Here is a 22271-nt window from a genome sequence, read left to right as displayed (position 1 = left end):
CAGGCACACACCCGTTTATCTGCCACCACCATATCGCGCTGACCTCCTCTTATTAATAGCTAACCCGGTTTCGCGCTTAAATGCATTTGCAATGTTTCATATTACTTACTATGTATAGCTGGAATCTAACACACATTTGGTACAATATTAACAACAATGATGTACAAGTAAACTTTTTGCTTTAATGTATTTATATCAAGTCAATATACGAAATGGCGATTATCCGGCGGTATGTTTTTACACAAAGCATAAATAAACGTAAAAAGTAACATTTATAAAAATACATGCGCATGCAGTGAAAAGCTTGAAATACAAAAAGTAGAAATACATTGCATTGTACTGCGAATAAAAGACACGAAAACATTACAACAAATTTCTATCATTTACGCTTGTTACCAAACAGTTTTACTGCAAAAGGTAACCAGAGCAGATTTAGCTCTTTTCGCATCGTCAAACTCAATTAAATATCGGGTTAAATCACTACATCGCACAGTGTAACACAGACCCCTAACGATATTTCTTCACGGCTTCAGGCGAGAATTAATTTTTTTTATATTTTCCACACATCAAGTCCACTTTATCCTTCAAGTGCCAGTGCCGCTGAACACATTCCTTGTATTCTCTCGTTGGTTTTCTGCCGTTTCTGCTAAGAAAAAAATACATGCAAGTTTTGTTAGTTAGTTAGTTACTTTTGTCAGTTATTTCTTGTAAGAACTTTTGTGTTAAGTAATCACGCTTTATTTTAAATTGGTTTATCGATCAAAAATGTTTTACTTGATTAAAAGTAACGACGCGATAAAGTTTGTTTTATGACGAAATTAACCTTTGACGTACACGATGACGAAACACAAAGTCATACAAGGGACTATCGATTTCAGACTACGTAACATATTGTTCTTATACGTAAAGGATGACGAAACATTATATGAAACATTGGAATGCCTGAGGTCGGATGCCTAACACTTATCATAGGAGACGCCTTCTTCAAAAGCTGGCTCGGACCAATGCAAATAGGTCTTGTCGAGTCTCACCCCTTTTTTCAAAGTGGAATAAATATAGCGTCACGAAATGATGCACATCTATTGTTATATATTTATAAACTGTGCGTTGGTACTGGTGATTGGAAAAGTACAACCCCCAACCTATATCGATGTTCCTTTTTCACCGATATTGTACATCGGTACGCGTCTCTAACACAATATATTGAGTTGCGCAATGACAAGCCAAGTGTTTTATGGAAATCCAAGCCAAGCTATTGATAGAAAACCTTCGTTATTACAAAAGGCGCTTGAAATTTTTTACGCTCATTTTAGCGTTTTGCTATCAGATATTGAATATTTCGCCTTATATTATTTTGAAGAATAACTATTCTCAAACTTTAAATTACCATCTTTCACCTAATCATTACTGCCACATTAAGACTTTGTTGTGCGTAAAGATTTTGTTTTTTTAGGAAGAAGCGGTTGGAAAATTTTGATCCCCAGTTTATAATTGAACTAAAATATTCTAAATTTTACACCACATAACTTCAAACACTCTTAATTTTTTACCAACTTTTAGATATTTATAAGTGCGCACCATGATGATACAACAGGCCTGTAAAACTATTATTTTTTCAAAAACCTCCATTACCTGAATAGAAAGTGCAGCAATTTTTCACGAATTTGTTGTTTTTTGTTGTGAATTATTTTTTGATGATAAATGCGCTCGGAGTTTGTCCGTTTTCTGCGTGGTCCGCGCAGCAAGGTCAGCGCATCTTCTTCATTTTCGTCATCCAGAGAAATGGCCAAGTGTCTCATTGCACGAAATATTCTTCGTTCTAAATGCGAATGATGTGGCGAAAATTGCTGGTAATAATTCGAACTTTGACTTAGTCTGTGAATAAAAATTGTTAAAATTTACTTCAACGTTTCAGTTTTTGTAAATAAAACAGTTTTTTCGATGACTATGAAGTTTGAACTTATACAAAAAATTAATTTAGGCCTACCCCAAAAGTTTTTCAAAATCCTCGATGTGTAAATTTTCATCCTGTTTAGCATTGTCTACGGCTGCGCTTTTGCGGCTAAAAATTTATAAATATTATAAAACTATCACTCTTGTTATGAGTTAAAATAAATAAGTAATAATATTTAATTAAAATTATTTTAAGTTCCAACCTTGAAATCGCTCGCGCATATGCGGTTTCGAAGAGTACGCCCGAGAATGCAAAAATGAAAATCAACTTCAACAGCAAAGTATTTGACATTTTTCTGCTTTTCTTCTTTCCTTTTTATTCGACACAAAAATTAATTCTCTTTAAAAACTTGAGGTGAAACAACTTCTTACGACTTAAAAATAGCAAAATATTTTCGATGGTTGAAATTCCTGAAAAAAAAAAACAGTAAAATATTTAAGCAAGGCTCTTCAAACTTTAGCGAATATAAATAGTACTCAACATCTCGTTTCCTGAACACGACGGAATATATCATCCCGTCAAGGACAGGTGATGACACCGAGTAGCAATATCTGACGTTCCACTCCCACGTTTTATAGCTTGCCCGCCTTCCGCACACCCTCCACACACTGACAACTAATCGCTTAAAATTTCCTGTTCCGCCCATCATGCTTGAATGATTTGTTTGTACACAGGAAAAACGCACATGCGGTCTCGTGCACTCGTTTTCGACAAATTTATTTAAGTAAAGTCTATTGACAAGTTTTTGGCCCAAGGTTACTTGTCATTTGGGTTTTTCTGAAGTTTCGGTAAAGCGTGACCTATTAGACATTGAAAATTTTAACTACTCACAATTTTTTTGCAGCGGAGCATTCTTTGCCTCCCTAGGTCCTAGGACAAGGTCCGGCAACGAAGCGGTGGCGTCATGGCGTATTTATACCTCGTTCAACGACTAATTGCTATCTTCAGGCATTATTGAAGATGACTAATGCGCCTTATCCATTAAGTTTCTCCAGAATTACCGTTAAAGCTCGTTTGATGTGACAGTTTACCTATCGCAAGTTTCATCAGAAATTTCGCAATCGCCCACGTTGCTGGTGGTGGCCGATAACACCCCACGCGGTTTTGAAAGCTGTAGCACACTGTCATTATTGCGGCCTACCGAGATTTCTCTGAGGTTTGGCTCATGGCGTTATGCGGTACTGGTATTATAAGTCGTATATATGAATAAGTGCTTTAATTGCTGACCTTAAGCTAAAATGCAAATACCTACGCCAAAAAGTAAACAGTTTTATTAAGCGGGTGATGTTGTACATCTTAGGTGAAAAGTCTACCGAACCCTTTCCATTAAACTTATTTAGCCTATGCAGAAAATGAAACGAAAACAATTATATTTTAGTAAACAATACTGCGCTAATTTAATTTTCAAAGTCTGTGAATCCATAAGTGTAACTTTGAACGAAACAGGCTTATTCCCGCTTCATCACATGACCACCAAGTGCAGAAGCTTGGTTGGTTATGCAGTTTTGAACGTAATTCCATGTTTTTATAGGTTGTCTTCGGCAACCAGCAGGTGGTTTCATTAATTCTACTGCTTGTATGACGCATTGCGATGATTTAAGTTTAACATTATTTACCAAAAATACCCGAAATTTTAAGCGTAATACTAGCTTATCTTAAACTCTTGCTGTAGTGTTTTCTTTTATGTTGCTCTGAATGCTTATCTTTTTCGAAAGAAGAGAAATTCTCTTTCATATATTTTGGTATATGTATTATATCTTAGCTGACGTGAACCTTTGTTACATGGGATTTTATTGCATTCTTCGGGGATTTGCTAACAAAAACATCTTCATTTTCTTCGTTAAACTGGAGCGTAAGGGTTAAAATTACACAGTGAATTAGGCGCGAAATCTCCATTTGAATAAAAACGTGATCAAAGTTAATCTACACTCGCATATCCGGACTCCAAAACCCCACTCTTGTCTTGATTTGAAGAGTCCGTAAACCACCTACCCTTAAAGCCAATTTAAATATTTTAGTTAACGAACATTTCACTGTTTATTGTCCTTTAAAGCTTATTATATATTTTGTAAATTTTGTCACGTTTGCGTAGCCTGTAGCAATGGCGTCCACAAGGCCCATTCCACAGCGTCCACAAATGTACGGAGTGATCATTATTAATTTCAAATTGCTATGAGGTTTTCTGCGCTTTAGCAGATTGACGAAAATAAAAACGCTGTTATTGAGCAAGCAGATTGTCATTCGTAGAAAACAGAAACATGTCGTATATAGGCCTAGTAGTGTATATAATATAGGCTAAATGGATAAATTATTGACTCCCGTTCGCAGCCTAATTTCGCCCACATGAGAATTGAACTTGTTTTGAACAAAGTTTAGATACTTGTTATAAACACGTCTGTTTTTGAGTGAATTTTCAAAACTGATTTAATCTTAACGAATTGTTGTCACAGGTTAATGAACCGCTGGTCACTCAATACCTCATCATTCTCTATGTAGCCTATACCAAAATGGCAGCCAGAACTGTCAGAACGTTTTGTGCAATATAGGTGTTTTGCATTTCGTTATCTTTTCGCGATATCGTAACAAGTTTGTTGTAATGCTTTCGCTTATAGTATGCCCCGGAAATTGCTTAAGACCGCATCAACAAAATTTCAATCTTTTTGCCACAGCAAAATTGAAGCTAGAAAACCGCTGTGACTTTGCATTTAACAGACATGCCGTTGTTAACGTAAAGTAAACGTTGTTCGTATGTAAGCCATAACAAACAATCTTGCCATTTATCTATGTTAAAAGCTAGTTTATTTCTGAAATGCTTATCCCGCTTTCTTGCAGACTTTATAGGTCAGCCTTGTCGCCGCTTGCTGTTACGCAAGCCTTTAAAAGTATGTGCAAAATTTTTTATTGAACCTATGGAGTTGACAACTATTTTTGCTCCCTGGTGATGTACATATTTGTCATTTTACACCTACAAAGACAGATTAATTGTACACGAATCGTTTACGTTAACTGCAGGTTTTTAAGTATAAAGTTATTTCTTGAACTATAGCTGTGCGTAACGTATTGATACGTATTACGTTTGCAAGATGTTTTTGCCATTTTTCACTGTGAAGTATAAATCATCGCTAGCAGTAACAAACTGAATATTCTTTAATGTCCGTTTTAGAAGTAGGTTTACCACACGTTCCGGTTGCACAAAATTTATCTTTGATGGTTTGATTTTAAATTTGTTCAAAAGCATTATCCTAATAGACATAAAATTGTGCATGTAGTAGTGTACGCTCAAAGATATTCCACGGTTAAACGCTGACAGTGTGTTTGTTAAATCTTTCTGTTATGATTAAATACTTTTATGGACGGTGTGACCTCACAATGCACTTTTTGCTTAAGTTGTCCTAGTTTATGGCTCGGAAGCTATATGGATAAAGTGGATATGTGGATAATAATGGATATATGGATAAAGCCTAGGTTTTAGGGGACGTTAAGTATTATGCTGACAAGTAAAATTTAACTAAAAAGTTTTAATAAAAAACATCGTAAAACGTGAATCAATAATAATTAATGAATCAATGAGGATTAGGTTTTTTTATCAAAAATGATAATCTTCGATTTATATCACTGATCAAATATAGAATAATAAAACTTAGTTATTAAGTGTCAACAAATAATTACGCGATTTGTATTTTGACCATTTAAACAACTAACGCATAGCTCCAATCATTATACGTTATTATTTACAACATAACCTTTCAGTTAATCAATCCATTGTCTGTTTTTAGAAGAAATGGTTTGTAACACTAGGGTTATCACAATTGAATGTGTCACTCTGGCTCATGGCCTTGGGGTTTAAAAATTTTATTGTTGCAATATAGAGCCAGATCAGCACAGTTTTGACGTCAGTGGTAGTTATGTTATTAGTACGTTGAAGTAAGCAGACGACCATAAAATGATCAAGAAGCATTCTTCAGCTGCAAATTTTCTTATCAAAACAATAACGATCGTACAAAAACAGAAATAATTTACGATATACAGCGATTACGTCCATAGGTGCTTTCCAGTATGTCGTAAGCACATCTCCATGTATCGAAATTAAAAAAGGTTTTGATTTTGTAACGAGTAGGAGCAACGTTTCCGTGAAAGTTATTACACGTTTTTCCTTTTTTACCAATTAAGATGCATACGCTTAACAACGGTATAGCAAAATTATTTTTTTTGGATTAGCTGAATATGTTGTTTGTGGCATTTAAACTGCACATTTTGCAGTTTTTTTCTTGCAACTCATGAAATATCATCGCAGACTTATCAGCAGTTTAAGTCATACGCCACATTGTCGGCAGTTGCTAACTACGAATGCATAAACCTAAAACTTTAAACAAATAGTTTTGTAACGTATTTAAACGTCATGACGTAGTTGATGCGGTAACGTCAACTGTATGCTGCGTCCAAGATTTTCCAGCCGCGCAAATAATAATTAATAGAACATTGTGATCTATTTTTGTTAATATCTGCAAATCAAATCGATTACTCTTCATGATTCACTGATAAAACTTCGTCATACGCCGGTACAGAAGTTTGACGACGTTGTCTAACAGGTAATATCCAAAATTATCTTTTAACCAAGTTTTTGATGCTAATCTGCTGTGATTACAGAATGCTTGGTTGTGTATGCCCGCTGAACTTTTTGTACTCACAGTTGCCTGGTGCAACCCTTATGACTTAATACTTCCCAGGCGTGTTCGATAAACTAAGTGACCCTGAGGTAATTTTGTGTCAAAATCTGTCAATGAGTTTAAACGTTTCAACTGCTGTATCAAAGTAACCGATATCTTGAAGCTACAATAAACCAGTCCAGTTTACCGCAAACAAGATAATCTTTTTCAAGGTATTTTTGTTTTCGCCAGTATGCCGAACCTGGACGTGAGTTTGAGCCGTGGACTCATGGTCGGTGTAGACTTACGCACTTCACTTTTAAACTTTGTTACAAGTATAATATCGCTGGATGCAAACAAGGATTACGATACGTCGAGAGTAATAGAATTTGCACATTGTTATTCGTAAACTCATTTGTTTTGCATTCTCAGTAAAGTCTTGTTTTGCACCAGATCACAATACACTCGCCCCATAATTATTTTGTGCTGTTTGGTGAGGTAAATATCACGTCATGCTTTCTTTTGGGAAACAACCCATTTTCGCGGAACTTGTAAACTGAAAAAATATTATCGAAACTTAAGCGACACCTAACACTACTTTACACTTTGTACGTAAAGGTAAGTACTTTTTACGCTGGAAAGAATTTTAAAAACACTAAAATCTTGTGCCGGAAGTTTGCTATTTATGTAATGATAAGCGGTAATGTACTTTGAAAAAGAGTCCACCACTCGCACTTTAGGTATGCCTTCTATTGTTATGACAAATATTCAATGTAAATTTCAAACTACTTTAAATTTGCTTTGTTTACCAAAGAAGTTAAAGCGCATGAAATAAGTTACAAAAAATACTACATATGTTTCCTTGCTACTTTATAAACAATTTAATACAGTTACACTTGAACTTTTTCGCAAATAGATTAACAAGTGTCCAAATAATATAACTGCGCTGAATTCATTCATGCATGAAATTCACTGTTAATCATATGAATACATCTAGTCAACTTTTTAAGTACTGTAAGGGATAGTAGACAAAAAGTCTCATATTTTATAATAGAAGAATCAGTTAAATGTGCGTTCTTTTTTCTTTTCGTCATCTTCTCTTCGGAAACCTAGGACGAGCACATGCTGAAAGCCTTCATGAGATCATTTCCGTTTTTGACGAAACGAAGCAAGTTAACCAAACATCCGTTGTTTCCCCTGTCACTACGATTAATTTAAACTTCCAATAAATATAACAATAGACTGTTATCACCACCAGATATAATTACTATTACTAACAAGTCTAACATTTGTCTTAATCACCTCCGTGTATTACCGTATGTAAGTATAGACATTGCCAAAGCATACATGTTTATGCTTACATATAGTCTCAATATCGGTTATGATCTTGTTTGAATTCCCTGATAAAACGTTGCCTGATGTTGCGACAATCGTTTACAGGAAATGGGCATGAAAACGGAAAGCTTAGCTTTTGAAATGTCAACGTTATCGACCCTAATTGGCAGTTGTTAAATATTTGTTTATATATAGCACGCTCAAATGTGACAGTAAATGATGTCCTATTAAACTTACACATATTTGGGGCGTTACGTTTGTTTGCCACAACCCATGTTTATCTAAGATTACAATTGTTTGCCGAAGAACAAAGCACGTGCTTTTCATGACGTACTTGTTTCATTGAGAGATTGACATGTGGTTAGCGCATGTCTTTGTTTATGCATATAGGGGATGTGTTGGTTATTTGAAAACCAGTGAAAATCACAAGGGTGGCTTCTGTGAAGGGTGCGCCGGCCTTGGTTAGGGCATTATCACCAAATTTAATCGGAATTTTTATCTTACTACGTTCTCGATGGCACTTTCTCCAAACATAACAGGAGAATTCTGTACTCAGTCTCATTCACCCATGTTAGCGAAATGCTTTCCGTTACAAAAAGCTTGAGGATTAACCCCTACATTGTGTGAGCATCAGCATTGGGTCATGTAGGCGTATCCTTCGTGTACGTAAGCATGACTTGGAATATATAAACGACCTCATCAAAGAAAAAGTAAATTCTTTTGAAAATAGGGAGGAAAATCTTCAGCGTTTCTTTTATCTATGGACGTTTTCTCCTATATTCTTTGGGCTTATAGTTTTACTTCAATTGTATGTTATGTGAATGCGTCTTAATAACCCGGCATTTTTCATGGCAAAAATATTTTGATTTGCTACAGAGGTTATATATTGTCACAAGGAAACTGCGTCATATTCACGTGATAAACACAATTTTTCTCCCAGAAAATTTTTATATTTTTGTTGATATGACAGAAGGGAACTATGTGCAGAGTCACTCAGGAACTTAAGTTTTGATAATAAAGTCGATTCTATCCCAACTTCCAGAAATAAATGGTTGAAACTGGTTTCACTAGTGCCGTGACCCTTTTATCTTCAACCGTAAAATTTATAGCATTATATAAACCAGAAGGCATTATATAACTGAAAACTTTATGCAATACATTCAGATATTTCTTACCATCATATTTAAGTACAATCTTTTACTTTTTTTAAAATAGCATTGAAAATACTGTAAATTTTTTGAAATTTTTGGTATAATTTCTGAATGACCTATACGCATAAGTTTTTTTTATGCAGACTATTATTTTATGCAGTTTTCCAAAGCTGTTACTTTGCAAAACGTTTATTGAGCACTGACCAACGAAGGTGTTAATTTAAATTAACTTATTGATAATTTCTACAGTATTACTAATACTGTATCACTGTAAGTAAATGCCTAAAGGAATACTCACAATCCACCAATGGCAGAAATTAGGTTGTTTTTCGCACGCGCATCTTGAAACTTTGATTTCCATTCGTTATACTGCGCCGTCGTGCCGCGACGATCTTTCTGACTTGACTTCCGCAGGAGGACGTCCAAGTACTGTTGGACGGATTGGGAAGGAATGGTTTCAAATATGTCGTCCGAGTTGTCGTTTGTAATCTCTTTGAGCCAATCAAAGATTTTAGATTTTACAAGATTGTCCAACGAATTTTGCGTTCCCTCCATGTCGTCTAATTGTGCATTCAAATCGGCATTCCAGTACTCGTAGTTTAGCGGAGAATTTTGAACAGCATCCAACAGTCTACAAAAATCACAGATTTCTTTCAGTTATTCGTTTGAAACACTCAAGTGATATGATCATTCATATTACTTGAATGTTATGCGTTTAAGTTTATATGGACACATCAGTTAAACATTTTATCACTTACCCGTTTCGGACAGGCGTTCCTTGTACTTGCACACTACTTATACCGAATAAAAGTAGGATTCCGAAGCACGTCTTAGCTACATTCACGCAGGTGTACTTGTTTGTTATCGACATTGAGTACATTTTGCTGAAAAAACACCAACAATCTGCTCTGTTTATATGGTAGTATGTAGGAATTGTTACTCAACTGAGTTAACTGTTTTCTTCTTCATAAAGGTTTGATTTATATACCCTCTGAGTGCCCATTATCTTTGGAATCGTTTGTCTGGAGAAACCTGTTCACAATTAAACTGGAATGCGGTTATCTTTTAAGTATTATTTCCAATCGCGCCCTCCATCTGCTCAACGTTTGTTCACCAACTGGAGAAGGTGCAGCGACCTTGCTTATGTATCACGTACTCCTGTTTGAGATTACCTGTTTCCTCTGGCTGGCTTTGTTTCGTTACCATTGAGTAAATTCTTGGCTTTCGCTGCTCATATTTCCTCTTGTCAACCTCAGCCTTTGTACACTTAGTGGTGACTTCATGTGCCAGTTGAATATAACGATTAGCCGGATGGTTATTATCATGTGTATTATAACATAAAGAGGTTGGTAAACGTCATGTCCGTGATGATTAATTTGCTACATCCTTGTTCTTTTGTTGATTGTTATGGAAAACGACAAGTGATGTGAAGTACAAATTCGTATCAATACGCTTTCCAGGTACCCTGAAATCAATAACGCAACATATTCTCAATTGAAATTTCAATTGATATCTTAGGTTTAATAAAGCGTCGCATATGCTGGGTTTGGTTTCTTTCACTAGTTGAATTGATGTTTTTGTTTGATGATGCCAATAATGATTAATTGGTTATTATTTACGCTATTCTCTCTTTCTCTCACTCTCTCTCTCTCTCTCTCTCTCTCTCTCTGTTAACTGGTTTCTAGTAATATAATTTTTGATGTGGGCATGGCTGGAAAAACGTTTGCATGTAGAACATATATTTGTTTGCGAGTAACTTCTGTACACCACCATTTCATTGGCAATCTAGTATATGACGGCCGGCTTGCATTTTGCTTCGCACGCAAACGTTTTCCGCACATATGTCATGTTGATCAAAACATTCAATTATGTTAATTTAGGCTAAAACAAATCTTTAAACGTTTTCCAATATTTGCCTTCCCAATCTTTACTGGCAGTTAGGTGTAATCGTCTACTCGTTTTTTTTGCTTGACTAAGGGAACTCATGATTAATTCATACATTTAATCGTGCGCATTTTGAGAAATTTTTATTAAAAAAATCTTTTCATAGCTTTGAATAACCAAGTAAGTTTATTCATCAATAAATAACAATTAATCAAAGGCTCCCAAAACGTGAAAAAGTGAAATGCATGTAATATTTTCCAGCAATAGGTCAGCGTTTTACAGTTTGTTTATATAACTGCTGTTATAGTCAAAGTTAGATTTATATAGCCCACACAAGGTTTACGTTAAATGGACATCACGGCGAGAAGCTATACTTGAGTTTGGTACAAGCATTTTCTTAATCCTCACTTGTACGTATTAACGTTTGATGCATTTCTGCGATTAGCGTTCAATGTTTTGAAATCGTTTTTTTTTTTAAATGTAAACCTTTCTCATGTTGTAGGTATTAAAAGCAAGATAAAACTACCCCAAAGTACAGCAGTTAATAAAACTATTGGAGTTTGGCAGAAATACTCGTTAGTTGTTACGTCATCTTCTACTAAAAATGTACTTTCTTGTTTAGATTTATACAAAATCTAAATCCGATTAAATTTATCTGTTTCTATAGGTTACCCGTAATACCGGTTTGAAGGCGTGAATGACGCCATTGATTACGCAAGTGGTATTAGGAGAATCAACCTGCTTTCACTTAATCACAAATATTCCGTCAACATTCCAGGCAAAACAGTTGTTTCATTCACCAGTGCAGTGTATTTCCAATAAAATAATATCAGCGCTTTTTGAAACCTCCGTAGGAATGACAGCGATGTAATGTGAATTTCTTGTCACGTTATATTACACAATTGCAAAAAAGCTTGTGCGTTTTTTAGAAAAAAAAACAGTTTTGCTAAAAATTCAGAATAGAAAGTCACTTTGTGCATATATTTTTGTCTGGGAAGAGTACGGCCTAGGCTACGTTCATTATTTATCTATAATTATATATGCATTATACGACTACTTTCGCATGCGATTTTAATTACAATTAGTGCAACGGTTGTCTGCAGTTGAAGTTAGGAAATTAAGCATTTAATAAGCAAAACTATTTTTGAAACATATTTTAAAAGCAACTGAACTACAAAGCGTGCGCTAAAATTCTTTTTTACTATTGGCAATTTGCACTCAGTTCCAGCTCAAGGTTTCGTTGCAGACTGAAAATGCGGCTAGAATTTAAACGTTGAAGCACTTTTTATGCAAATTCAAATAATGACAGGACTAAGACGGAGTTTCATTTTCTGTATACAGCACAGCAACTTTTAGTTAATAGGTATATTACATTTATTTATATCAGTAATTGTTATTAAATGTTTTTGATAATTAGCAGGCGAGCGTTTTTTGCAGCAAAAGCAACGATTCTAGCAAATTATATACATCAGACGTTCACACAAAATTTTGTTAGATGCGTTATGCGCGGTGCTACGAAATAAGCAAGCGAATCATTTTTTTCTAAATCTCGCTTTCGGAATCGGAGGTTGCCGAAGATGAAGAAGATGATGATGATGATCCTGATCCGGAATCATTGCCCTTGGTCTTTCCATGCACAACTTTTCTTTGTTCAACTGTGATTAGAAAAACATGCGCATTAGCGTTTTGATTCTTTTATGAGATTTTCTACTGTGCTAAAATCTGTATTGTATTTATAAATTGCCTAACGTGTTAGTATGGTGTTAGTTGCATGCATTGCAAAAAAATAAAGAAAGTTAGCACGGAAAGACCAGGAGTGATTATATTAAAATGCTGTTAACATTTGCTCATCCGCGTTCCACTACAAAACCTTTCATCTTAGAGCGTTTAAGTTTTATATTACACTATTTTTAGTACAGTTAGTACATGCTCTTGTATACTTTCGTCATGATAGAAGAGAGCATTTAACTACTACAATTAGTGCGCTAATGTCACATGTAATCGATGCAGAAAACGTGTTTACATTGTACTGACTACTACAATTATTGCAAATTAGAATACTTTGCCAAGTATAGAATGGATTGATGCATGTTTTTAGAGGTTAATCGAAATTTGGCATCACAACTAAGGCAACAAAAAGCTACAAAATATTGGGAAGATAACTTGCAAGTAATAAGAACTTGGGTCATTCATTAAGCTAAACAAAAATTTCCTTTCATGCATTGTTTGAAACATCTAGAAAGGTGAGGTTAGAAGGTGCACAAATATATATGCTTGAAAGAAACGCATCTATCATGCTATTTGTTATGTTCGAGCTTCTTTGGGCGGAAACAAAAATCAAGCTCTAAAAGCATAAAAATTTAAATATTCGGATGGTGTATTACTCTATTTGCATTGGTTTGAAGTCCCAACCAAAATAAAATATCAGAAATAATTTTTTCGTAACATTGCAACTTCCCTAAAAAATTGCTACAAAATTGCTAATCTACAGTGTACACAATGCGTGCATAGTCGCTAAATTTAGATATATAAGGTCGGCAGTGACAATATGCGCCGATTTTAATTTGGTGGCACAATGTCGCCCCCCAGCGGTTCTATTTCAACTGCTTCCACACTCCACGTTTCAGACCTCGACGATTCAGACTTGAAATCTTCTACGACTTCGCTCAGCATGTCTACCAGTTCATTGTCGACGACATTACGTGAAGTCGATTCATTTTTTGAAATGTCTGTAAAGGTATATAATGAGTTTTTGGAGCGCTGCGCTTTGCTACAGGAAGCCTTCCTGTCCTCACTGTCGATCTCGTTAGGGAGAAACGTGTAATATTGTTTTGGCATGTGATAACTTCTGTCTTGAACTGTATCTTCTAAATGGTTGAAGTCAACGGTTAAGTAAGCTCTAAGTTAATGCGGCAAGGAATCAATGGAAACTTTGCAGCGTTCATTTCAAGCAATTGCTGCTGATTGTCGAGAGAAAAAACACTAGTAACAGCTTTCTCGCAAACATGCCACTGTTGCCTACATTGTTATAGTATTACAGGTAGAGTAAAGACAAAGCAAACAGCGATACATTATTGCGTCTTACCGGTTATGGTTCGTTTTGTCACTGATCCTTCTAGTTTTATCTCTCCAGCGGATGTCTTGTCCATCCTAATTAAAACAAGCGATTACATTCGACAGTCATTAACAATAATCTTTACTTAAATAAACAACAGCATATAACTTCTTTTAGGGTGTCATTTGTACTAAATGTTATCGAGGCGGTGATGTTATATGATCGTCAACTTACCTGATTTCTTCACCTTCCAGCAGTTTTCTGTATGTCTGAATTTCAAGGTCAAGCGAAAGTTTAACATTCAGCAGTGCGTTGTAGTCCACCAACTGTTTCTGAGATTTGTCGCGAGCATCCTGAAGTTCTTCTTCAAGATTCTGTGATAAACAAAATTCTACACATGTTGTGGTGGAGTCTATATGTGCATAAACATGACTAATCTTTAAACGAAAACCTTGAACTTTAAAAAATGCAGTTATTATTTCCTCTTACCGATGCAGTATTCTGTAATTTCGTCATGTCATTGTGATATCTGCTTTCACATTCTTCCAGTTGCGTTTCCAGAGCTGCATTCTGTTGTGAAGAACGAATAAATTTTTTAGTGACTTAATAGTATTATTTCGTGAGGTTAGTCTCCGTTCCTTTGTGGAAATCGTGTCCGTTGCTTATGCAACCTATTACTCCTATAGAAAACTAGCGGAGCGTGTGAAACTTTAGATTTGCGGACAGTGGTTATAGAAAAGGGTTTTCTGCAAACAGGATTGCGAATTTTTCAAATCTTAGTTTTAAATTAATCCCTTGAGAAATTCTCACATGAGGTCATTGTAGCACTTGGAAGTACTACAAAACACCAACCCATCTTATACTTTGTGAAGTACCACTTACCGTGTTTCGCAAACCTTCTAGTTCAACGGTGACCGATTGGTACTGACGTTTCACTTCCAAAATTTCCGTTTTACTGTTTTTGCTGGCATTGTTTTCATTCTTAACTTGGTTAGATAGATCGGCAATCTAAACGTTACGTCAAATGCATAAATTTTGTAAACAACATGGTATTTCCTACAATTTACATGTGAATGACAAGAGTAAAGCTAGTTAGTGTTGTTATTTCCGCTTACCTTAGACTTGTAGAAATGTTCAATTTCCACTTTGTTGTTTTGAGTAAGTTGTTCATAAGCAGATCTCAGATCTCGCAATGATTCTGACAAATCTGTTGTTTGTGGTCCGTCTACCACCACTTCCCCTGTGTTCATGACCGCTAGCTGTTCCGTTAGAGCACGGATATCCTGTAAATCAATACAATAGAACAGGTGACATAAACTATACACGTGGGACTCCACTTGTTCATTAAACTTTTGGATGATGAATTGTACAGATTTGGAAATTTCTATTGAAGTGACGTTCAATAACACATTTTACGTTTAGATCTATTAAGTGAGAGAAGTATCAGTTCTTTTCTTCCTTTACTTTCGCCAGTATACTGCCCCTAGTACTTGTGCAATAAATCTTCAGCAATTGGAGTTACCTCATCGCTTGCTCTTCGCACTAGATCCAGTTCCTCTCTTAAAGATTCCACTCTTCCTTCAAGTTCAACTCGATCCAGAGTTGCCTGATCAACATCCTTGCGAAGTGAAGTAGCTTCATCTTCAGCTTCTTTGCGATCTTCAATTTCTCTTTCCAGTCTATCGTTGATAATGTTTTTTTATATATCCACCATTTTACACATTACTTAGGCCAACAACAAAATAGCGTGAATTTTACTTAATGCACTTTCTGAAGAAAAGTTGCTAAGGACGTGCAATAGCTAACTAGTTGAGAAATAGAAAGTTTTACTTACTGTTTTCGAAAATCGTCCACTTCTCTGTAAGCATTTTCAAGCTCGATTTCCACTTTCGATTTTGCCAGCATGACGTCTTCGTAGTCCCTTTGAAGTTGTTGTAAACGTTCGTCATAGATATCGCCAGCTCGGCTGGGTACAATTCGGACTGACTCGAGCTAAAGAAAACATTTCACGATATACTTTAACTCTGAAATTGTTTAAAACTGCGAATTGAACGTTTCCGACTCCCTCCGCTGGCAAGTTACAAATTACAGTCAATCTTCAAAGTTGTGGTTGAACGAGGCGAATAATGATCCTTATTAAACGGGAGTTGAAGATTTGCGTTGGATAGTTAGAGTTACATATAGGCGTTGTCGTCATGCTGCATTTGTTTTGCGGCAGGGTTAGTATGAAATGTTTGCCAAAGTATCCTTGTAAGTGAACGAGCGTTATTCGTTTTCTTTTATCAACCCATGTGTTTACTTCGTATTGATACATAAGTTGCGGTTAAATATTAACTTACGAAGTTACGATAAAACAAATATGCATAACATGACCCATACGTATCCCTCTCAGGGTGGTATAAACATAAGAAACACCGGCCGGTTTTTGACAGCGATGATCATCTCTGCAAATGTTAACAAACGATCGCTCGCTTAAGATCAACGCGGAGAACAGTATGATGAATGGTCGTTTAAATGTTTTTGTATGAGCGTTGTTGAAACGTTGTTGGCGGTCTAAGTGCTTCAGCCTTAGACTGCGTCTGTGTATTGATAGCTTTGCTCTCTATAGTATACGTTGCCTATCCATAGGAAAATTACAACTAAAGACATGTCGGCTTATGAGTTACGCTATCTGACTCCGAACAGAAAAATAGAATATTGCGATAACCATTGCGGTCTATGACACAAACCCGGACTTCATTTCAGCCATGTTGGAATTTTTGTCGTCGATTTACGTGGTTTTAAGCTACTTCGGTCCAACAAATCTACCGTTCATGTAGATTAAACTTAGACTTGTTTTCGGTGAATGTAGCTTTGTCTATTAGGTTTTTTCGTCTTCGAAGTAAAACTGTTAAAGTTGCATCAGGCTATGTTAGTCGGCGTTTTTTTACTTGGGTTTTCCAATGATAGAGTAAATATGGGCGTACATTGTACCAAGAGGGTAATGAATATTGCGCATAACACGTGTAGTCGTGATCTGTGTAAAAAGATTTCAAAGGATTCTCAAATTTTCTGGGTAACGTAGGTTAATCTTTGACTGTAGTCTTTACACAGAACGGGTTATATCAAAAGCAATAACTGTTTCCATCAATAACAGCATCCAAAGCGGTGTTATGTTTACCGACTCAAATGACCAAAGAGAGACTGTAGCAACTTGTGCATGTTTTGTAATCCTTTGTTAGATTTTATTTGCTATTTATACAATGCTTATTAACGGACCTGTTTTACTTTGGCTTCGAGCAATTGGTTCCTTGTCAACAGTGACCTCACTTTGTCTATGTAAGACACAAAGCGATCATTGAGCGATCCCAGAGCGGCTTTCTCCTCTGCTCTTGACGATATCAAGGCTGGAGTTAATTCCAGTCCATCGCTTACTGTAACTCGTGTTACCGTAGCCTCCACGGCCCCAGCCCGTCTGCAAAACAAATGTACGACGCGACATGAACACCACGTATCTTTCACTTATGTAACATGCAACACTTTCCTGTTGTTATAAGTAAGACGATTTCACCTCTTTTTATAGTAAAGGAAATGTGCAGATATGAGAAATAAGTTAAGCTAGTTTACCAATATCGTACTGTAAAATGTGTTAACACCATTGATAAAGATTTTAGAACTACGTTGATCACCATGCAGACAAGCGTTTTGCAAGGTCGTAGGCTATTTCAAGTTAAGTTGATTTAGTTACAAGCTAAATGTTAGCTTTCGATAACACTGTCTCTTAAGCATACAGTAAAGTGCATCGTTGTTTGAAAACGGGTTTGTTTTAACCCTACGTCTCTATAAAAGATTCACACTTTACAAATTTTCGTCCGATAACAAATATTCTAGCCTTAATTGCAAGTAGAATGGTACAACCGGTTATTGCGTTATTTTGTAGTCATATAACTGCACTAACAATGACCGGGTTTGCCAAAACTCTCACTTACCTTGGACTGAAAGAGAAGTTCCTGTTACGAGCGCCATACCGAAGTTGATAGCTGGAAGCCTGCACCTTTGGACTTGATAACCTAGACATGTCTGTCAAGTAAAACAATAGAAACCTTTTAGTTAAACCAAATTTACATTCTTTTTGAGATGGTTTCACCGGACATGAAGCTCAACCAAAACGGATACTTACTGCTGTTGTTGCTGTTGCTGCTGTAAGATTTTTTAGAAGCCGTCCGTTCAACAGTTTTGCTCGATGTACCAATGCTAATCTTCTGAACTAGAAAAAAATTTTCAAGCCATAAACTAATGCCATTTATAGACTATGTATGTTAGATAAACAATGCTTCTGTTATTCGGCACTTTTTCTTTGTATTATTTTAATCAAAAAGCAGCGATAATTGAAATTACGCCCTCAATATCGTCTGTCTTAATTCATCTTTTTACTCGTCTGTCCTTGGAAAAAGGCTTTGAAAAATCACACCTAACGTTTGTGAACAGCATCATCGTTTGCTAATGAAATTACGCAGAAATATGCCGCCGAGCTATTGTATTAGTGAAGTAATTTGAATTGTTTTATATTGTATACAAATGGTAATTTGCGCTTCACATTTCAACTAACCCAGATTGATAGAAACTATCTTCACTTGTCGACGAGCGCTACCAAACAGAAATAACGACTAATACCTGAAACTTTCTTCTCGCTTTGAGCCTCCATTGCTTGCTCGTTGTTATCTTTTCTCTCTCTTAAGTTTAATTTTGCTATTGGAGTGGAATGATGTGCCGGTGCGCCCAAGTACTGAAATGTTAAACTCGCAAACAACCAACTTATTCTATTTTCCTGAAACAGCAAGGCCAAAACAATGTTATAGTGTTTTTTGCATTTCACTTTAGACAAGCAACTTAGACAAAGTCGGATATTTCACTTAATGTAAACTGTATCTTTCAGGTTATTTTTTATATGATAATCTTAAAATCATAAAATGATTTAGCAGCCACTGCAGTGTATAGTGATGAACACAAAACAACGCAAAGCACTTAAAAACTCCCCGAACAATGCGAACAATGAACATCTTGTAGTTTTTAGCGCGCCTTGCTACTTCAAGGCGCCCGGTTGATCATTATGTGCTCATTGTGCTGTATATTCCAAGAAAAATAGAGCTCACAGCTTTAACGCCACGCAGACACAATAAGGCGAGCTAATCCTTTTCCATAGTTGCTTTGCCAAACGCTGCTATTAGATAAGGTGTTGAAATGAAGAAAAACTCATTTGACATAAAGAAAGCAGTTCATAAATAATGCCTGCCTTGTTGGTAGATAAACAAAATCCTATTTCATTTACATGAAGTTTTAATAACATTACTTAAGTCCGGAAAAAACAGATCCTCTTGTCGAAAACGATTAATTAGCAAGAAATACTTCTTTAGCCATACGTTTTCTTGCACAGAATGACCCATTACGTCTTAGCCATCTTTTATTATTGCACCAGGTGCTTTTTCAACAGCTACTTTATGTATCGCGACTGTATCTACAGCTTCGGCATTTATTAACGGTTCGTTGATCGTATTATTTGATTAATGTCACACCGCATGTATATTCTAAGGGCGTTTTCATTGTTCGCTACCTCGCCGGTCGTTTGAGGAGACATATTAAATTTAACGTAACAAATCAATAGGACAATCAATGTCATACTGACGCCGATGCCCCAGTCGTGGTATCTTTAACCCTATACTCGTCTGACCTTATTGAAAGTCGCGCTAATTTTTCTGTTTCAGCCATGCCATTTCCAATAATCCAGCAATGCTCTGCAATTTTCCTACTTGCCCTTCTACACTTTATCTGTTCTATGAGCGATTGATAAAGCCATAGAATCTATTGTTTTGGTTATTAGCCATCTAATGCGTTCTTACACCATTTGCGTGATGTATAGGCGCAATTATCGGCATCGTAACGCTGTTATAACTATTTCCACATGCACAACTATATTACAAAATAGATTGTAATGTAAATGTGGAAATCCTGGTTATTGATCATGTTTTGACTTAGTTAATCTGAAGTAAGTTAAGCCTACGAACATCAATAGTATTTAATAAGGTTGTCCATCTCTTTGTGATAGACTTCGGTAAGTAAGTAAATCGCAAGCAAAAGGTAACATGGAAAAATGTCTTCAAATGAAAGAAGAGTAAAGCGACCGCAAAGTTACCAACACCCTTAGAGGAGTAAATAAGTTATAGTGTTAGGCTACTCCAATAGGATTGAGAGGGTGCAATTTTCAAATTTTTCAAGCTCTATCTCCTTTTCCCTTCTCCATAACTGCTGGGATACAATGCTTAGTGTGTCCACAGAGTTAGCTGTTGTATCAACAACAATATTAGAGCCATGTAAAGAAAAGGGCTTTAAGAGCCCAATTGTACTTAATACGCATCTCTCAACGTTACAAGATCACAAGAAAAGGTTGCCAAAGTCACCTTCTATCTCTCTCTAAATCATAGCATGCAAGCGGTACATATATACACCGAAGGAGAGAATTAAAGAAACAGATTTTTATCTTCAAGCGTAATGCGCCTATCTCAACAGGAAGTGGTTGGACTTTTGAACGCAAGGTTTTACAGGCTATGTAAGCGGCGGGAAATTCCCCAACGGTCGGATATCCGGTGAAATATTTTGCAAGTCAGGGTGGGTGACCTTCAATTGCAGTTCTTTCATTACACAAGAAAACACTTATGCTGTAAGTGAGTATAAGTTGTAGACTACGGTTTAACCATTTTATACGCAAATTTGTAGTGTAGCAGTTGCCCAGTCGCTAAATTCACCCAAAGTTAATAGAAAACACAAGTTGTGCGGACAATTGGTCTCATTTTTAACTCGATAATGAGGAAAATAGTCCCAGATCATCGGTACGCCTATCTTTAACAACGGAAAATTCCTCATTTTCTAACAAAAATTAAAAAAAACAACCTATGTAAATTAAACTAAAGCATCGTTAGAATTCAAAAAATAGTCATCTTCTTAACGGTAAAAACTTTTGTCAAACCAACCACCGAAATTATTTTTATTTAAATACTGTGTAAGTGAGCCTATCTTGCCACATATTTTGAATGATATACCTCTGATTTGAGTAGTTAAAACAATAAAATAGATACTGTGTGTGATTTTTAAAACGTCCTGTGAATATTGAATGTTCCTCTGATAAAGATTACCAATTTGACTGGGAACAAATTAGGAATTTTTAGAAAGTTTAGGGCGATTTTTTGTGTGTTTTCTCAGCAATCCATGTATCATACCCATGTACTATGAAGGTTTACTAAAATAGATCAAGGTGCGTGTCGGAAGTGAGTCGATTGTCTTTATTTAGCTTGATACCTTAGGATGAAATAATACCTAAAAACGCTGAACTTCAACGAAGCAAGCCATTTTTACGTACCTGTATGCAGTGTTTTTTTTAAGGTGTTTTGGGGGACCGAAACGGTCCCCCAAATTTCTCCAGCGGTTTCCCAAAATTTGGACTTGCTACTCTGGTCTTGCTAATTTGGTCTCTTAAAACTACTTAGCGGTCACCCAAACCAAACCTTAAAAAAAAACCTGCCTGTATGCTAAAATTTGTGTGTCGCAGTTTAAAACCAACCTGTTGCATACATATTTTTTACATAGCACTAGTTATTTTCTAGCAGTAGACTTGACTTGAGCAGTACAAGTTACCAACGGCATTAATATATTTATTGCTTTAATTTTTTAAACATGGAAACAGCACCAATAAAAGTAAAACATAACAAAGTATCTTAATTCAACTGTAAAGCACAGCAGAATAAAAATGCGCAAAATGGAAAATTTTGATCAAACCAGAAACAAAAAGATTAGTTGAAAGGCAAATACTGTAATCAAATACACTCAACATCCTAGAATAACAGAATTTTAAAAACTTTCGCTTGTCCCAAAACCATCTTCAAAAATTACACCACACAATTTCAAGCATGCTTTCATGACTCATGAGCACAAGTATTTCCTTTGCATATGAGCTTGTTATGCACTTGGAAATCTTTCAATTGAAAGGTGAAAAATGCCTGTGATAAATTGATGTTCAGACAAACATTGTTGCGAATAACTTACATTGCTACTAGGGAAGTATAACAACCTTCCCAAGTACTAATGATTTGGGCAATAATCGCTGAATATTCGTCAAATGGTTGTTCTTCTAAGGTTCATTTAGGAAAACCCAATGTGCATAAATAATGGTATTTATTAGTGTCACAATTCTGACGTGGAAAATCTTATATATTTAC

At 35.8% G+C, this 22271-nt stretch overlaps 3 protein-coding genes across 5 annotated transcripts; all 3 read right to left on the bottom strand.

The window, feature by feature from the left end:
• Positions 1 to 170: 170 nt before the first annotated feature.
• LOC143469844 (uncharacterized) lies at positions 171 to 2769 on the bottom strand. 2 transcript variants are annotated; one of them, XM_076967697.1, is made up of 4 exons: positions 2157 to 2769; positions 1988 to 2062; positions 1633 to 1875; positions 171 to 646 (listed from the first exon to the last, which is right to left on the bottom strand). In XM_076967697.1, the coding sequence occupies exons 1-4, from the start codon at positions 2243 to 2245 to the stop codon at positions 541 to 543; spliced, it is 513 nt and encodes a 170-aa protein (XP_076823812.1). In that variant the 5' UTR covers positions 2246 to 2769; the 3' UTR covers positions 171 to 540. The 2 variants fall into 2 exon arrangements, with proteins under 2 accessions (XP_076823812.1, XP_076823813.1); XM_076967698.1 differs by having other exon boundaries at positions 171 to 643; positions 2157 to 2765.
• A 4617-nt stretch (positions 2770 to 7386) lies between these two features.
• Positions 7387 to 10052, bottom strand: LOC143469848 (uncharacterized). Its single transcript, XM_076967701.1, has 3 exons — positions 9845 to 10052; positions 9385 to 9717; positions 7387 to 7803 (listed from the first exon to the last, which is right to left on the bottom strand). Exons 1-3 carry the CDS (start codon positions 9964 to 9966, stop codon positions 7710 to 7712), a joined length of 549 nt encoding a protein of 182 aa, XP_076823816.1. The 5' UTR covers positions 9967 to 10052; the 3' UTR covers positions 7387 to 7709.
• Positions 10053 to 12320: 2268 nt separating this feature from the next.
• Positions 12321 to 18840, bottom strand: LOC143469463 (glial fibrillary acidic protein-like). Of its 2 annotated transcripts, XM_076967158.1 has the most exons (13): positions 18679 to 18840; positions 18185 to 18271; positions 17994 to 18084; positions 17284 to 17479; positions 15860 to 16017; positions 15548 to 15704; positions 15141 to 15308; positions 14908 to 15033; positions 14515 to 14595; positions 14260 to 14399; positions 14056 to 14120; positions 13600 to 13699; positions 12321 to 12625 (listed from the first exon to the last, which is right to left on the bottom strand). In XM_076967158.1, exons 1-13 carry the CDS (start codon positions 18707 to 18709, stop codon positions 12622 to 12624), a joined length of 1404 nt encoding a protein of 467 aa, XP_076823273.1. In that variant the 5' UTR covers positions 18710 to 18840; the 3' UTR covers positions 12321 to 12621. The 2 variants fall into 2 exon arrangements, with proteins under 2 accessions (XP_076823273.1, XP_076823272.1); XM_076967157.1 differs by lacking the exon at positions 13600 to 13699 and having other exon boundaries at positions 18679 to 18839.
• Positions 18841 to 22271: the final 3431 nt, after the last annotated feature.

This window comes from Clavelina lepadiformis, chromosome 8 (assembly GCF_947623445.1).
Source record: "Clavelina lepadiformis chromosome 8, kaClaLepa1.1, whole genome shotgun sequence".
Classification (NCBI taxonomy): domain Eukaryota; kingdom Metazoa; phylum Chordata; class Ascidiacea; order Aplousobranchia; family Clavelinidae; genus Clavelina; species Clavelina lepadiformis.
Note: the sequence above shows the minus strand (reverse complement) of the source record. Positions and strands in the feature narration are given on the sequence as shown.

Excerpts from the sequence above, each read along its gene's own strand:
- LOC143469844 (XM_076967697.1), bottom strand. The coding sequence starts at position 2,245 with ATGTCAAATACTTTGCTGTTGAAGTTGATTTTCATTTTTGCATTCTCG. Across the intron at positions 2,063-2,156 it reads TATGCGCGAGCGATTTCAAG|CCGCAAAAGCGCAGCCGTAG; the intron begins GTTGGAACTTAA and ends ATAAATTTTTAG. Across the intron at positions 647-1,632 it reads TTGCTGCACTTTCTATTCAG|CAGAAACGGCAGAAAACCAA; the intron begins GTAATGGAGGTT and ends TTTTTTTCTTAG.
- LOC143469848 (XM_076967701.1), bottom strand. The coding sequence starts at position 9,966 with ATGTACTCAATGTCGATAACAAACAAGTACACCTGCGTGAATGTAGCT. Across the intron at positions 9,718-9,844 it reads GGAACGCCTGTCCGAAACGG|ACTGTTGGATGCTGTTCAAA; the intron begins GTAAGTGATAAA and ends TGATTTTTGTAG. Across the intron at positions 7,804-9,384 it reads ATTTCTGCCATTGGTGGATT|TGACAGGGGAAACAACGGAT; the intron begins GTGAGTATTCCT and ends AATTAATCGTAG.
- LOC143469463 (XM_076967157.1), bottom strand. The coding sequence starts at position 18,709 with ATGGAGGCTCAAAGCGAGAAGAAAGTTTCAG. Across the intron at positions 15,705-15,859 it reads GTGGACGATTTTCGAAAACA|ACTGGAAAGAGAAATTGAAG; the intron begins GTAAGTAAAACT and ends TATCAACGATAG. Across the intron at positions 15,309-15,547 it reads TGCGAAGAGCAAGCGATGAG|GATATCCGTGCTCTAACGGA; the intron begins GTAACTCCAATT and ends ATTGATTTACAG.